This window comes from Morone saxatilis, unplaced genomic scaffold (assembly GCF_004916995.1).
Source record: "Morone saxatilis isolate NCDOM2014 unplaced genomic scaffold, NCSU_SB_2.0 Contig17, whole genome shotgun sequence".
Lineage (NCBI taxonomy): Eukaryota > Metazoa > Chordata > Actinopteri > Moronidae > Morone > Morone saxatilis.
The window spans coordinates 19,638,254-19,655,381 of record NW_023339729.1 but is presented as its reverse complement, the minus strand read 5'-3'; the positions used below and the strand labels follow the sequence as shown (position 1 = coordinate 19,655,381).

Here is a 17,128-nt window from a genome sequence, read left to right as displayed (position 1 = left end):
ATATATATATATTAAAAAAAAGCCTATCAGAAGTTACTTTATGTTAATGACACCGTCACGAAAATTACAAACAATAATTCACATGATGTTTGACCGTCTCCTGAATTATTTTCTCCCAGAAATCACCCATGAGCAAGAAGAACCAGACTCTGCCTTCGAGGCCACTCAGTACTTCTTTGAAGACATCACTCCAGAAACGTCCATCGGTAAGGACCTGAGATTGACGTTTTTTGTGATCACATTTGTATTGCTTTCCATATACACACTATGCAGGTGCAGCAAGATGATATAATATAACCATATATCAACATTAACATTGTATGTATGTATGTCCCCACATTTACCCACAATATAACCTCAAGATAAAATAAATAATGTCTAGGAGATTAAAGATGAAACAGTGTTAGTGGTACTTGTTTGAATATAACAACTCTGAACCCAATTTCTCCCAATGTATAGTAAATATACAATACTGTACTCATCAAAAACAATTCAAAAAGCAAGTAAAATTGTATTATTATTATATTATTATTATTATTATTTATGTGATTCTCAGGAGTATAAAATTAGTTAATAAAACTGTTGTGCAGTTTGTTTGTAGACAATTGTGGAGTTCATTTATTGTGCCTCATTTGAAATAGACAGCTTTCATTAGCTCTCAGCATATATTCACAATATGAGGTGACACATTAACATTAGCAGGAATAGGAACATAATTATCTTCTCGCTGACAATTAGATCTCACACTGCACAGCTACAATATGTTTCTGTTATCCTGGTGATGTATTGTACAGAACTGTTGCTGTTTGCAATATAAAGCACTTGATTGATAGTTATCATGATATTTATATCTGTGAAACCCGTTTTTGTGATTATGGGCATGTCATGTGATTTGCAGTGGAGAGTGTGGTTGCATTAACCTTGAAAGCGCAGACATCGTGTGCAGCCTGAAAGCACAAACAAAACTTTGATAAACAAGTTAAATTATGCATGTACGGCACAAGCCTGCAGGAGTATCCTGTGTTGAATATGCAGAAGGGAGAGAAACTGCCTCAAACAACTTTGCTGATCTGAAAGCTGTTGTTTGGAAAATTAAACTTGTGATGTAGTGTCACTTGTATTATGTGGCCTGCAGTATGTAGTGTGAAAGCAAAAAAATACAGTAAATGATATAATGTGCTTGTTTTCAAAACAGAGAATAGAGGATGCAACTAAAAGCGCTAAATGTTCATTCTAGCTCTTGCAATTGGATAATCTGACGTTTTTAATTGAACAAATGTTGATGTTCGTCACGCTCCTCTCTCCTCAGGTCATGACTCAAAGTGCAGAAGTGAGAGAGATGATGGATTTGTCAGAGTTACATTTAAGACTGAAAAAGGTAAGCAGTGTAGTCGGTTATTGCAGAAGGAACATAAAATATGTATGAGAAAACATACTATATTGTCCCCATTTGCCTGACACGAGCAGCAAGATGTTTAATTTCATTTAAATGGCAAACCATTCAAGTGTGAAATTGCTCTTTAGTCTTGAGGAGCAGCCAAGAAAATTGTCTTCACACAAAACGGTATTATATGGGTGTGATTTTCATATACTCAACACAAGGGATCATCTTCTGGATGTCTAAAACAACATACACACACACACACACACACACAGACACAGACACACAGACACACACACACAAGACACACACACAACACAACACACATACACATATATACATATATATACATACACATATATACATATATATATATATATATACACATATATATACATATATACACACACACAAACAACAACAAGCTGTACTCATTTATCAAAACACTGACGCCAATCCAAGTTTTGTATTTACCTGAGATATAGGGTTCAGTCTTTAATCACAATACAGAAACTGGCAGACATCGGTTGCATCTAAAACTAAAGCTGAGCTCCCACATAACTCATTCATCTTTTGGGGGTCGCTAATACATTATTAACAACAATTACTTTAATCATTAAAAAAGCATTTTTCAATGTAACTAGTATTATTTCTCTCTGGATTGACTGCCTCCTTTCTATTGGATTTATGACTCATGCATCCTCCCACGAGTGGAGCACTACACAGGATAGGGCATTAGTGCATAAAATAATGAGACCTACTTTCATATGACACCAAAAAGGGCGGAAATGTGCTCTACCTTTTGAGTGATGGGTCTCAGTTGGCATATTTCAGTTTATTGGAACTTTGTTGCCATATCGCAGGGTAATTTCAGGTTGTTGCAATCTACTTGATACAATTATTGCAATAGTTGTCTAGGCTATAATTTATTTATCCTTGCCCCTGATGTTGCTCATTTTGGACCCTGTCCAAATCCAAAATGTGAGTTTGTGAATAAATAATATTAACACATTCATTTGTAAATCTTACAGTTAAGAAGCTGAACACTCCTGAATATCGCCATTACCTCAAACTGTGGAACCAGGAGACAAAACCTAAGCGAGAAAACACAAAAGATCTCCCCAAGCTGAATCAGGTAAGACTTATCGGTCTTTATATACAATATGTGTATGGGAAAACTCAGTTGTTACAGTAGCGAGTATGGCTGACCTTGTGTTTTTCTTCCTCCAGAGCCAGTTTATTGAGCTTTGCAAAACCCTCTACAGCATGTTCAGTGAGGATGTTGCAGAACAGGAGCTGTATCATGCCACAGCGACAGTCACCAGTCTGCTGCTGGAAATGGGAGAGGTGGGGAAGCTCTTCTCCTCCTCTGGCAGAAAGGACCACAACATGGAGGATAAACCAGAGTCGAGCATGTGTAGGAGAGATGCCGCAGATCCCAAAACCACCCAGGAGGCCGTGTCTGACCGTGTGTTCCAGGACCAGAGTGACGCCTTTGTCCCTGCAGGTCTGGAGAACAAGCCAAGCCCCTGTGAAGAGGGGAAAGGGGACGACGAAAGGAGCGAGCAGCTGCCACCTATGCAAGACATCAAGCTGGAGGACTCGTCTCCCAAAGACACAGGCACGTCGTCCGCCATGCTTATCTCAGATGATGAAACCAAAGATGACACCTCAATGTCATCTTACTCGGTGCTCAGCGCAGGCTCCCACGAGCTGGATGAAAAGCTGCAGTGTGAGGACATTGCAGACGACACAGTGCTGGTGCGCAGCGACAGCGGCTCCAACGGTGAAAGAGGTAACCGGCCCCATGGCGGCGGACCCCACGACAGAGGGCTGCCTCACAGCACCAGCATTGATAAAGACTGGGCCATCACGTTTGAGCAGTTCCTGGCCTCTGTGCTCACCGAGCAGGCCCTGGTGCATTATTTTGAGAAGCCAGTAGACGTGGCAGCTCGTATAACTAACGCCAAGAATGTGAGTAAAGTTGGGCGCTCCCTCTCGACAAGTGACTATGAGATCTCGCTATCTGGCTGAGGCCTTTTTAAGGGAGATTTCACACAGAGACTTTTACTGTTTTGAAAGGGAAACATGACTATCAGTCATTGGTATAAGAGAGTTTTAGAGGACAATGAAGGTAAATGTAAATTGTATGTGTATGATAGTATGAATGTGACCAAAAACTGCTGTTAGCAATGTATTTTACCAGATGTGAAAGACTTTTATTATAACAATCACTAGGTTCTGTCCAGCTAAGAAGGAACAGGACATTAATATTAAGGTTTGCTCAGATGAAATCAGTGTGAACATGTAGTAGCTGTACTTTATAAGACATTATGCATAGGTGTTAATATCGTAATCTCTAGTACTTCTTAGGCTATGTAGATGTAAATGTCCACAGACACAGTACAGTTCTAAACTGGGATATTGATCGTCTACGTACGGTCACCTAACATTATATCTGCTCAAACTGTTGCTCCCTTACTTTATGATTCCATTTGCTGTTGATCACTAAATATATTTTTAGTTTGTCGTCAAATTACAATACGGGAAAATACAAAACAAAGCTGTAAGAATTCAATGATAAAGTGAATTTTCATTTATTATTGTGTAAACTCTCTTCAGCTAAACAATGTATCACTATGGCAGAAACACACATATCTATAGCTTCCTGGACATTCACTCCCCAAAACAATGTTGCCAATAATTACTCCAGTGTGTCTTCAGTTTTATTGATGATTGCAAACAACTTGTACAAAAACAATCACAACCACAAAGGATTAAGTAGTTTAAAGGAAGGTATGTGTGCTAAGAAGTGATGATTACACTAAAAAAAAAAGCTGTTGAATGAAGATCCTGCACTTTCTTTGTTTACAACATAATGTGATCCACTAATATGTATTTGCTTGTCATTTGCGTAGCTATTGTCTGTACTCCAAACTAAACTGTTTGCCTTTTTAAAAAAAACGTTTTAACCTTTTTGCTCTGAACATTTTTACTTTGCTGTTTTTATGTGAATATTTTTTTATTTTAAACGTCCAGGTGTTATTACTCTGGATTATGATGCATTGTGTATCACTCCATCTAATTAAAATTACAGTATGATTGACTCAATGCTGCACAGTATAATGCCTCAAGCCTCTTCCATTGACTTCCTCAGACCGAGGAGGACACTGAGTGTTACTGCCATCTGGTGGAAGATCATTTATGCTACCAATCATTCATTTCCTCAAGATTTTTAGCAAAGTCAAATATGATTCCACGGACGCAAACATGTTATTATCATTCGTTCTTTTTGAACTAGTTGAAATATATTTATTGAAATATACAAAACTTGACTATTTATGCTTGAAACATTGCACTTTCTCAAAATATGAGGGGACATTTCATTGAGAGCAGATGACAGAGTCCTTTTGAGAGAAAGAACGCAGCAACAAGCACCTTGAAGACCTCTATTAAACCTCAGTTGGTTACAGGGCTTCTCTTACACTTCCTCTGAACACACTGGGGTTTTGGCTCAGGTGAACCAATCACAGTAAGCCTAATGTGCCCTCTCCGACACATGATAAAGCTATAAATTATGAAATTTAAATTTTGATTAAAAAATCTGAAATTATGTTTGTATGAGCTGGATTGATGAAATATTGCTTATATCTGTTCTGGTATCCACAGGTTGGTCTCTTGCTTTCCAGAAATGATTAGGTTTCATATCTAACTAAATTAATAGGAAAATATTATTTTTCTGCCATGAGAGCCTTTTATGTGCTTTAGATCCTGTTTCTTTAATGTTATTTATTATGTTTTTTAAATTAGCAATATACACTTAATTTCCAGTTTATTAGGTACATATAACTTAAACTAATGCAGTCTATTGCTTAAGAGGCATTTATAATATTTAGTTTATCCTCATTGATATACAGTAAATAGCTTGGGCAACATATTAGAAACACATCACAGTACAACACAATACAACTCAACAAGCAACCAACTGCAGCCTCCAAAATGACCATGGAGTTGAATCAACACCTCTCCAAGCAGTCTCAACAAACCCTGATTATAACCTTAAATGTAGGAGTTATTGCAGGACTGTGGTATAAGACTAGTTTTAGTTTTACCAATTAAACGGGCAACTGAGCGTTGTGGGAATAAGGTCACACATTCTTCCCTTTTACTTTTTCCCAAAAAAACAGATTTTCCCATAATTCCAATTCTACATAGGTTGAATTTAGGGCAAGGTATTATGAAACAGGCACCGTCACTGCTGCCAAACTGCTGAGAGGTCAAACACGGTGTGATGCAAAGTTCTTATCTGCTAGTGAACTTCAGTCACCACTTCATGTCACTACTCTCCCCCAAAGTTTTTTTTTTTTAAAGCCGGTGTCCTCTTTCATAGAAATGTGAAAAGGATGTGTAATTAAAGAAATCGTATATGAGCAGCAGGATGTAATACGTTTTATAACAAACAAATGAGAATGAGATGAGATACTGTGTGATACAATAAGGCTACTATGAGAGTGAATGGGCAACCTGGTGTGAGGTTTGACTCCTGCCAATCAGCTCCAAACGCTTTCTCTGTTGTTCACACACCTGTTCTGTCATTGGCGAACTGGAGAGCAAAGACAAGCCTCCAATGAACTCATATGAAAGTGTTTTATTATTATATTATTCTAATGCAGTGGTACAAATCTGAGTAAACTGAAGACCACTTTGTAAGTGACATATTTTATGGATATTTCATATTATATTCAACAACAGTACAGAACAACACATAATCACATACTTAATTTTTTTTGACAAATTAATTGTTTCCTCCTCATTGTTCTATTCACTATTTGGTTGTTTTAACTCTGTACTTTTTTTAATGCAGGACAAGGCAGTGTGTGATATAATTTGTGTTGAGGTCTTCACTGTGCTCTTATCCTTAAGATTATTATAAAAATATAAACGTTTTTTAACTTTAAAATATCTATTTAATTTAGTTTTCTTCACAGAAATATTCTATACCTATAAAAACAAGAAGGCCTCGCGACCCCCTATGAAGCTTTGGCGACCTCTAGTGGGGGTCTGGACTCCTAGGTTGGGAACCACTGGTCTAAGAAAGTAAATAATTAGTCAGTGACAGACACAGGACAGAGGAAAAATCTGCCAGTATTTTCAAACTCTGCTTACTGTACTGAACGTGAACAGTGTTGATTATAGATTTGAGATAAATTATATATGTAAGGCAAGAAATAACCAGGATGAAAAGTTACAGTGCTAGAATGGGAAACTAAAAGAGTTGTTTTTCAGAAATGTGTCTGCACTGTGGGGTAAATTGAACATTGACTTTCTGACAGTCGGTGGACTTTGATTAGACCCTTGCCTACAGGAGTACACAGTAACGCCTCTCTGTGGATGTCGTAAAAAAGCCAGCCAGATGATATATAAATACAGAGCAGAAGATGCATCTTTCCTTTCTGTGGAGCGGAATCCCTTTATGGATTATAATCTGGCCAATCAAATCCTTCCTAGTGACAGAAAACTAAGGATCAAAAGGAAGCTTTAAATTCTAGACGCACAATGTGAGTATGTTTTATATCATCAAGCCACACTTTGATTGTTGGCTCATAAAATATATCACTCACTAACCTTTCAGTTTAAAAGATGAATGATAAGTATCAGGGGTTAATGTTTGTATGCTGGTTTCTTACAGCAAAATCCTGCTGATATGATCTGATTGTGCCTGTGTGTGTCTCTGTGTGTTTGTGCATACTTTTAACACCAGTATCAGGAGACATGGTGGGACTTAAACCCTCAGATGTTCCCCCTCCTCTGGGGGTGAAGATGGCGAGTGCTGGGGCGGCAGCCTGTGTAGCTGACATTGTCACATTTCCTCTGGACACAGCCAAAGTCAGACTACAGGTATTTGTTCAGTAATGCTGACAAAGAAAGAAGAAAATCTTTGTTCATTCATCTCCAGTATCATATAACAAGGTTTACTTCACATTTACTGCTGATGTTATATTGTGATGTTCAGATACTAATTTTGAAAGCAATGTGATGTTGGCAGCTATTGACTGAGCAGCTTGACTTTTAACTTTGTCCATTTCATTGTCCATAAATCAATTGCACTCATTTGCATTTCTGTTGCTACACGCTGCACCATTTAGTCAAAATGTTTTCTACTTCCATTCTGAGAAGACAGTTTTAGCCTTGAGTACAATCTGTGACCCCAGATTCAGGGAGAAAAGACTGCAGTGGGAGGCATCCGCTACAAAGGGGTGTTTGGGACGATCAGCACCATGATCCGAACAGAGGGGCCCAAGTCCCTGTACAACGGGCTGATAGCAGGGCTGCAGAGACAACTGTGCTTCGCCTCCATCAGAATTGGCCTCTATGACAATGTCAAAGATTTCTACACTGGTGGCAAAGACAGTAAGTGGTTACTTTGACATATTCCCGAATACATTAAGCTCTAACAAATCAGACACTCTCTGGTGACAGAACGTTATCACAAAATAAAATGTGCCACTGTCACAAACCGAAACCCCTACATGAAAGATATCAACTCAAGAAAATGTTGTAATTGAGCCCAAAATCCCAATTTGTCTCAGAGGTCTTTACAATCCTATCACAAACATATCACACTGCATATCCTTAGATCCTTGATTCAAGAGGGTAAAACTCCTCTAAGTTACAACACTAAGTAAATAAAGAACACAGAAAGTTTCAGTTTCCACAAAGTGTAAAGTATGAAGATCTGAGGGCAGTGACACCGATTGATGTTTTAATTATACATATGTACACATGTATGTATATATGTATACATATGTATATATGTATGTATGCATGTATGTATATATACACCCACACACACATATAAAGTAAAGCAGAAGTACCTACAATTGTAACTGGATTAATTGTATTAATTGAGTTATCGTCCACCATTGGTTGATCCTGTCTGTCCTTCTCCAGACCCCGGTGTACTGGTACGTATTCTGGCTGGCTGCACTACAGGGGCCATGGCAGTGTCCTTTGCACAACCCACAGATGTAGTCAAGGTTCGATTCCAAGCCCAGACGAACCTGGATGGTGTGGCTCGTCGCTACACTGGCACAATGCAGGCCTATAAACACATCTTCCAGAATGAGGGCATTCGAGGACTCTGGAAAGGTGCCGTTTAGGAAGCAGGCTTTAAATTAATGAACTCTTTTGGGTCTGACCTGCCAGGAAAATAAGACCCTAAAATGGTTTTAACTGATCTGAACTTATCATTCTTTTCTTGCTTCTTTAGGCACACTACCCAACATCACAAGAAATGCACTAGTCAACTGCACAGAGCTGGTTACATACGACCTGATCAAGGAGGCCATCCTCAAACACAACCTGCTGTCCGGTGAGTGAGGGAGCTTGTGCATGTGTGCCTGGGCTACAGTAACAGACACACACACACACACACACACACACACAATGCTATTCCAGAGAGACAGCTGATTGGGCAGAAATGCACACACCCTCCCAACCCTTCAACTCCACCGCAGCTGATAACAGCTCACATGCTGGTACAGGACACGGTGTATTTTCCCTTCACAGTGCTGTAAATACAGTAGTTAATATGATTTATCTCAATAATTTATATTCCCCCATTCACAGGGTTACGTAATCTACTGACATGTGTTTCTATACTGCTCAGCACAGAACAAAGGCCCCTCCTGTCCATTAACTCGTTTTAAGTTGTTTTGTTTCCAACTTCCTTCACACAGACAATCTGCCTTGCCACTTTGTGTCTGCGTTTGGCGCCGGCTTCGTTACCACAGTCATCGCTTCCCCGGTAGATGTGGTGAAAACTAGATACATGAACTCACCACCAGGCCAGTACAAGAGTGCCATCAACTGCGCCTGGACCATGTTGACTAAAGAGGGGCCAACGGCTTTCTACAAAGGGTGAGCTCTTCCCCTCTGACCCCAGCACGCACACATTTGTTTAGGAATATTTGGACCTAAGGTCATTTTTTGTTTAAACCTCTTTTCTTTGTTTCTTGTAGATTTGTGCCCTCGTTTCTGAGGTTGGGATCGTGGAACGTGGTGATGTTTGTCTCGTTCGAACAAATCAAGAGAGCGATGATGGTCACAAAGAAGAAGATGGAGGCCACAAATTGAGTTTGACTGGAAAACTTGAACTACCAGCCCTGTGCTGGAGCATCGCTGAAGATACCTAATGAACATCATATCACATTTTAGTTTTATTCTCTTTTGTCTTGTGGTGACAAAGAAGAAAATCCTTTGTTGAAAAAGGAATCTACTTTGTATTTGACTTTGTTGAACTGATGTGTAAAAGAAATGCATCTTTATATTTAGAATTTTTCATAATGAACCCATTCTATAAATTAATGGGAGTGAATGGTGCAAACACTATGTTGTGACGACCTCCTTTGGGAAGTTGGGTTTGCTCTTTAAGACCTGTAAATCTATATCTGCCACATTCTTAGGCAGACCAGTACACCTGTATGTGAGAAATAATAATAAAATGTACAACAGTATGTATGTGAACCTTTAAATATATTTGACTTGTTTTAAAGACCCTGTGCTTGCTTATTAACTCGTGCTATCACTTCCACCACACAAAACATTTCAAAACATCAAAACGTGTATTTATTAACTTTGAGTAAGATCTGTTAATCATTACATACCTTCCTTGAAAGCAAATCACGGCATAAAAATAACGGGTAATAAAAATGCAGTATCACTCTTCAGAAATACAAATTTATGAAAATGGAGGCAAACAACCATTTTGATTTCAACATCACCTATATTACAGAATACAGATGACATCAAGGGGGACACATCAAAACGTGAACTAGTTATTCCTTACATTAGGTTTTAGCTATGGTCAAATGAAATTCCTGAGCAGGACAACTGTGAGAAGACATAAGTCTTGTTTACATAAATACAAACAAGAAAGCTACAAATATGGTAGTTAATCGCCATTTTTAATAACTGTCTTTTGCTCAAAGTGCTTTAACTCTTACAACAGACACACCTGTTACCGCTACAATCCTCCGCAACTGCTCTCATTTGCCCCTTTTTTTACAAAGCTTAATTAAACGCCGGAATGGTCATTTTTGAGGTATAGGGTGTTAGATTTGTGCTCTATTTCAAAAACCCTTAACTATCACTGAGACAAGATCAACAGAGCATGACTAATGAATCACAAAACCAAATATAAGAGGATTTATCTGTTTGAATTTTTGAGGAATGTGAGTGAGCGACCAGCTTCTGCGTTTACGGCTCTCGCCTTCTTCTGCCCGATCGGACAAGGTCAGGGGCCAGGGAAAGGTCAGAGGAGATTTGTGAATAGCGTTAGTTTTTAGAACGGACAGTCAATGTGAGGGATACGTCGGGGTCCTGTAGATGCGTCTTGACTACATCGTGGAATTTTTCTCTGTACTGATTGAACTGCATGATGCTTTCTGGTTCTTCTGCCACCCAGAATTTATCAAATTCAAATGCCAGATAACCTAGAAGATAAAAAAAAAAAAACGCTTTAGTGAATTCTTTATAATAAAAAAAAAAAACAGCCTACAAATAGAAAATAGAATAATCATGTGATTGTTTTTACTCACAGTATAGCTGATGAAAGTGCCAGAGCTCAGGCGTGCCCAGTACTGTATTGTAGAAATGGGGTTTCAAAGCACCGCTCTTCAGGAGGCTGTAGGCCATCTCTGTCAGGTTGATCCCAACTATGGCATATGAATACCTACAATAAGAGGAACACAAAATGATCATGGTGAACACAATGAACTGTAGCAATTCTATTTCTGGCAGGTCCAGCAATGTGCAATAATGCATTGATTTTAGGAAGGTTTAACAATACTGACAGAAAATATTGTGATACTAATACTGTACATGAATGCCTCTTACCCTAGTTTAGGATGGTTTGCATGGGACAACACCTGGCGAGCCTCCTCTGTGTAGTTTTCACTGAAAAAACTGTAACAGAGCAAAAACATTTAAGTGTAATTATCATTTACTGTAAAACTGTTTTATACATTGTTTATATTTACTTTAGATTTGGATCATTTTTTAAAAACCTGAGTCTGACTATGTTATAGGAGTTGTGGAGTACTCTTTAAAAGGTTAATGTTTTATTAATTGCATTTTTTGTAGACTAAATAATTGATCTGTGTTGTAGATACTCTAATGAGTTGACTAAAGGCACAACTGTCATTTGTTTGTCTCTTATTATATATATATATTTACTATATATATTTGTTTTACAAGTGACTGTATGTCACAGTTTCAGCTATGGTAGTAGACCGTGAGGTGGAGGACGAGGCATAAACACACAGATAAATTATTAACAGGGATCAGATTTTAGAGACAGATTCCACAAGGTTTGAAAATGCAGTTCTTCCAAGCAAGTAGGATTCCACTGATTGTGATCAAATCATCCAAACAAAGAAAATCAATCTTTCACTGTCTGTCACAGGCGAATCAATCAGATCAATGAACCGTATAACGAAGTCAAACTCTTACTGAAGCCAGTCGGGAGAAGAGCCAATACATCTTTTCCAGTGAGAAAAGCCTTCAGTGCCGTTCTTTGCTCTACTTTCCATGAAGAAATACTCTCCAGTTCTGATATAACTGATGATAGCAGCCTCTACACTAACCTCTTTAGCGGCTGCCATTGCTGTCACTTCTCCACCATGTCATCACACACACATAACGTTAAACCACATCCGTAATAGTAGTTCCTCATAGGATGCTAACTGGTCTAAACCACTTGTGTTTTGGACAGCAAGCGCAAAGCTTGAAGCCTGGCAAGATGGTTTCTTGCTTGATTTAATGATTTTGTAACTCCAACTGCCACACGAGGTTAGTATCTGTGCTATGTCTCACACTTTCCTCATGTTTTGTTGCTTTTTTTAGTTTTATTGATATTTTAAACCATTTTTGACCCTGCTTTGCAGCAAGGGAGAAGCCAATAAAAAGACAGTACACGATAATGGTCTCAATGCTCAGTACTGACATTATCTGTAGCTCTTTACAACTTGGTTAATAAATGTCTCATTTTTATTCATTGGGGACTCACACAAGGTTGATTAGGCCCAGCATGCCCATTCCTCTGAAGTCAGTCTTGGGGTCATCTCCTTGAAATCCAATGTCTCCCCACTGCTTGGTTATCCTGGACTCCAGTTTGACTGTTGGCATCAGCAGGTCCCACAGCTGAGAGTACAAATACTTCCAGGGTTATAGATTTTAACTGCCAATTTACTGAGTTATACATACAGTGATGCCAAATGTGATTTTGTGCTCAACATTTTGGATTCATACTTTCTATCATTTAATCATGCTATTTTATTGTGCCGTCAAATTTGAGTAGACATTCTAAATGTGGTTTCTCTTTCTATAGCTTCAACTGCTTTTGTTGTTATAATGTATGTTAACAGGACATGTAAGTTCATATTAAGTTCATGAAAAAGCATGTATCTGTCAATCAAATCAACTCTGACTTCACTCAGTGTTACAGAGTGTTATAAGACTGGTCCAGACGTACTTCGAACATCCACTTATTTGTTCTTTGGAAAGGTAATCATGTGGCTTAAACAAGTAAAGCAGCTGATTTACTAATGGACTGATCCCAAAGCAGGAACACACACCTTCAACAGCATGGCCTCATGTTCTTGGTTGTCTGAGTTGAAGACTTGCTTTCTCAAGTCTTCCACAGATGTATACAGGCTGCTGTGTCCTGTGATCTGTAACAGACAGACGTGTAGACTTTCCTTGAACCTAGAAAGGGTAGGGGAGTTAAATAAATGATTAATACACTGATTCAAAAAAAATCACACTTCACTTAATATTATTTGAAGAATTGATGGTGGCAAGCAAAATGACACGATGATGATGATGAGGATGATAAGAAGTAACCTTACTGGGGATCTTTTTGGGGTTTGACATTCTTCACTTTCATAATTTGATCCACACATTGCTCTAATTTATCCTTGTTGGTTTCCAAAGCTCCTCTTAAAACCTACAAAGGAAAAAAGAGCACAGGAGAGGAGGAGGTAGTCGCAGAAAAGTAATGATACAGAGAGCTTCCACAGAGAAAATTGGCACAGTGGCTCCTATATAATGTGTCAACCACAGCAAAAAAAACCTTTCAAAGTCAACCTCAGGCACAATGAAAAGGATGACCAAGCACTTCTGTTTCTACGCTGAATGGACTGTTGATCGGAAAATGCTTAACTAGCTATATAGCTAATTCATCTACGCTTGGCAAGTGTATTTATAGATAAGGACTGATATGTCTTTATTGGAGTTCACACATACAATGGCAAAACTGATAATAGACGGGTCAGTAGTGAAGCAAGAGGAGTTTCCTTTACAGTTGTCTGTGTACATTACCACCAATTAATCAAGCTTCTATCTCATATCTGCTGTACTTAGATTATAGTCCAGATCTACAAAAAGGGTTTACGTTAATCAAATCCTGCAGTTTGATCCTGTTAGCGTTGTTAAGGGCCTCAATGAAGGCAATGGAGATTAGGAACTAGTTTCACTGAAAACTAACTCTGGTGTGTCTTTTAAGGGCTCACATCTCTGCTTTTTGACACATTAATGTCCTACAATACTTATAAAGTATATAATTGTGTGTGTTTAAGGAATGTGTTTAAGGAATGGTTATGTTTGGCTGTGCGTCTATACAGTATGTGTAGCCTATGATTATATAGTATTTCCTTTCCTCTAAGTGCATTGTCAAAACAGTAAAAAAAAAAAAAGATATTTAATTTGCAATGACATTTAATGAACCATTTCTACTAAAACTTCACACAATTTATTAATAGATTATTGATATGGTTGTAGAACATTCTCCTGTTGTTTGCACTGAAGCAACAATGTGTTTCAACAGCTATATAAAGAAACTTGAACTTGATCATAAAATAAACAGAAATTGTCATATTGAAAACTATTCTTGATCTTAAACCACAATTATTCAAGCTGGTCCTAAAAATTGCCAAGGAGCTGAGTATCAGAAACAAAGCTATAACTCATTACCTAATACAAACCTGACAGCTAACAACGGGGACATTTCCTTACCTTGTTCTTTGATGACCGGAGAGAATACTCTACAACAGGACACGAGAGGAAGATTACTATAATTGTAAAAATGTACAGTAAGCAGGAAAAGTAGACCAGGTTTGGGATGATTTAATGCACCTGCTTTTGTCGTCCTCGTTGCCCCAGGCTTGTATCCGGAGCATATTCTCTGCAGCTCACACTTTCCTGTTGCCTGTCGGAGGAACCACTTCAGCAGGTATCTCAGGAAGGATGTGTAGACGTACTGCCAGATATACCCCAGCATTTTCTAGAACATGGACAGAGAAAAGACGCTGAGAAAAAAAGCAACAATATGCAATATAACACATAACAGAACATTGGTCTGATAATCCACTTTGTTAACACTGATCAATGACGGATGGTGCTGAATCATGGTTCATTTGTAACCCTTCGATTTTCATTCTAGGGTGCAAGAAATGTCCTAGACAGCTATGTATCAGCAAACTACTGGTAGTTTAGTAAGAAATCAAAGTGTAAAAGTACTACGAAGTAATGAAAATTCAGCTTTATTGGCATGATCATATTTGTAGACAACATAGATGACAGCAGCATTTTAACATTAGATTATAAAATATATTGTTCGTCAGGCTTTAAATAACTTATTAAGGCTGTAACTAATGACTTGTTTCATTACTGATTAATACGCTGATTTATTTTGAGTAATCATTTGGTCTTTCAAAAAGCAGTAAGAAAAGAAAATACCCATCACAATCTCCTAGAGCCCAAGTTGAAGTCATCAGATGTCTGATTTTTTACCAAAAAACAGCCTAAAAACCCCAAAATATTATATTTAAATGATGAAAGACAAGTAAAGGCAACATATCCTCACATTTGCAGGCTAGAACCATTACATCCTGAGCATGTTTGCGTATTTAAAACGAGTTAAAAACACATTTTCTCTTACATGTAGTGGAGTAGCAGTACATAAAAAGTACACCTACTGTATTAAAGCACAGTGCTGGAGTAGAAGCACTTATTTACCACCACTGCCTAAAGATACCCAGCACAATGTAATGATGAATAACTGAATAATGAACACTATGGCTGAAACACTGGTCTGTCTGTGTTATCATCACAGTGGCCACTGTTAAACAAACCACACTGCGCTGTGAGGAAATGATCGTACATCACTATTAAAACACAAACACGTAACTCAACATATAATAGTATACGGGAATCATGTTAACGTGAAAGATAAACGAGGAGGAGGAGGAGGAGGATAGCGACCAGCCAAAACAATAGCTCTGTAGTGGGCTAGTGTCGAGGCTAATGCTAACTTCGGACGTGTCCATTCAGTTCACGTCTACAAGGATTTGGGAGACTTTAAGTGGGGCTTTTAGTGAGCAGTCTGCATGTAATGTCAGCAAACTGCGAGCCAGTTGTAACAAACGAAGTGAAGCTAACTAACCTAACAAGGAGTCACAGCTGGTTCAGACAACAGGTAGTCATGGCACTCCTCCCCAACTGTTAGCTGTACGTGAGCTGAGCTGGATTAGTTTGCGTCGCAAAGCACTGGTGCTCTTTACGCAATCCACGACGAGCAAGAGGCTGCTGTTATTCTTACCTTACTGTCCAAGAGACAACGGCTGCCGGACTAATAAACACACAAACTTAAGTCCTCAGCTGCGAGCTAACCCGCCGTGTGGTCGCTGAGGTTAGCAACGCTTTTCTCCTGGCAACAGTGAAGTGGCTCTGGTGCGTTCAGGCTCTCACCAGACAAACAGTTCAAATGTGAGCCATCACACTGCACCTTGGACATTTTAGAAGATTTTGGGATTTTATTTCATTTGATAATTACACGTAGGGTCTTGTGTATATAAAAAAGCAAATAATTCGCCATTTTTTGCTCAGAAATGGAAGACACACTTCGAGAGAGAAGTTGAATTTCAATCCAGTTCAAATTTGCTTTATTGGGCACGAATGTCACAAAACAAAACAGTATTTGCCATCACATTAAGAATCAGTGAAACAGAATAAACGGTGTAAATTAAAACAAAAGTTGTTAAAAACTTGCTATGTGTGTGTTTGTGTTTGCATTACATTGTTGTGTTTATGTGAATGTATTTCTGTGTGTGATTTTGTATGTGTGTGTGTGTGTGTATAAAAGCAAGAAATAGCCATTAAACAAACGAATAATAATAACAATAGTTTATTTTATTTTTTTTACAATATCTTAAACAAACAAGCAACAACAACCAAAGATCATTATTTATAAGAGATAAGATAATCTATTCTAATCTCAGTTTCCACTCGTTCTTCTAAAATGATGGCATGAGGACATTAATCCGGGATTTCTCCCAGTAAATAGGAAAGTCTCTGCATGTCTGTTTTTGATTCAAATTCGAGGTATATTTTGGTTATAGGAAGTATGTGTCTCTCTCGCCAATTTACATGACGCCTTTGAACGCAGCACACGCCGCCTGTAAATGAATATTGCTGCTGCAGCGCCACCTGCTGCCCACATCTCACTGCTGTCTGCACTGCATAGACAATGCTTCACAGCTGCAGAGCAATATAGATGATTTATTGTTCAGAGGTTGTGTCTTTTAAGCATTAGACTGTATTTAGGTGAAGTAATTAATAAAATAAAAAGTAAAATAATTACTTGCTGTGCAATACCATACCTAATACCATATGTGCAACTGCTGCTAC

General features: G+C 38.3%; 3 protein-coding genes across 3 annotated transcripts in view; 2 read left to right on the top strand and 1 right to left on the bottom strand.

Moving 5' to 3' along the window:
• Window positions 1-4,502, top strand: part of tbc1d9 (TBC1 domain family, member 9 (with GRAM domain)) — a 23,805-nt gene extending 19,303 nt beyond the window's left edge. Inside the window, exons 18-21 of the mRNA XM_035659959.1 lie at window positions 120-206; window positions 1,310-1,378; window positions 2,413-2,516; window positions 2,612-4,502. Of these exons, the coding sequence (XP_035515852.1) occupies window positions 120-206; window positions 1,310-1,378; window positions 2,413-2,516; window positions 2,612-3,415 (1,064 nt within the window). The 3' untranslated portion in view covers window positions 3,416-4,502. The remainder of the gene's footprint in view (window positions 1-119; window positions 207-1,309; window positions 1,379-2,412; window positions 2,517-2,611) is intronic.
• Window positions 4,503-6,786: 2,284 nt separating this feature from the next.
• On the top strand, window positions 6,787-9,891 carry ucp1 (uncoupling protein 1). The gene is made up of 7 exons (XM_035659958.1): window positions 6,787-6,939; window positions 7,143-7,279; window positions 7,594-7,792; window positions 8,333-8,530; window positions 8,652-8,753; window positions 9,121-9,301; window positions 9,403-9,891. Exons 2-7 carry the CDS (start codon window positions 7,154-7,156, stop codon window positions 9,515-9,517), a joined length of 921 nt encoding a protein of 306 aa, XP_035515851.1. The 5' UTR covers window positions 6,787-6,939; window positions 7,143-7,153; the 3' UTR covers window positions 9,518-9,891.
• Window positions 9,892-9,986: 95 nt separating this feature from the next.
• On the bottom strand, window positions 9,987-16,169 carry elmod2 (ELMO/CED-12 domain containing 2). The gene is made up of 9 exons (XM_035659957.1): window positions 16,041-16,169; window positions 14,576-14,723; window positions 14,456-14,484; window positions 13,291-13,388; window positions 13,018-13,147; window positions 12,450-12,583; window positions 11,279-11,347; window positions 10,981-11,114; window positions 9,987-10,875 (listed from the first exon to the last, which is right to left on the bottom strand). The coding sequence occupies exons 2-9, from the start codon at window positions 14,718-14,720 to the stop codon at window positions 10,718-10,720; spliced, it is 897 nt and encodes a 298-aa protein (XP_035515850.1). The 5' UTR covers window positions 14,721-14,723; window positions 16,041-16,169; the 3' UTR covers window positions 9,987-10,717.
• Between the last annotated feature and the right edge of the window lie 959 nt (window positions 16,170-17,128).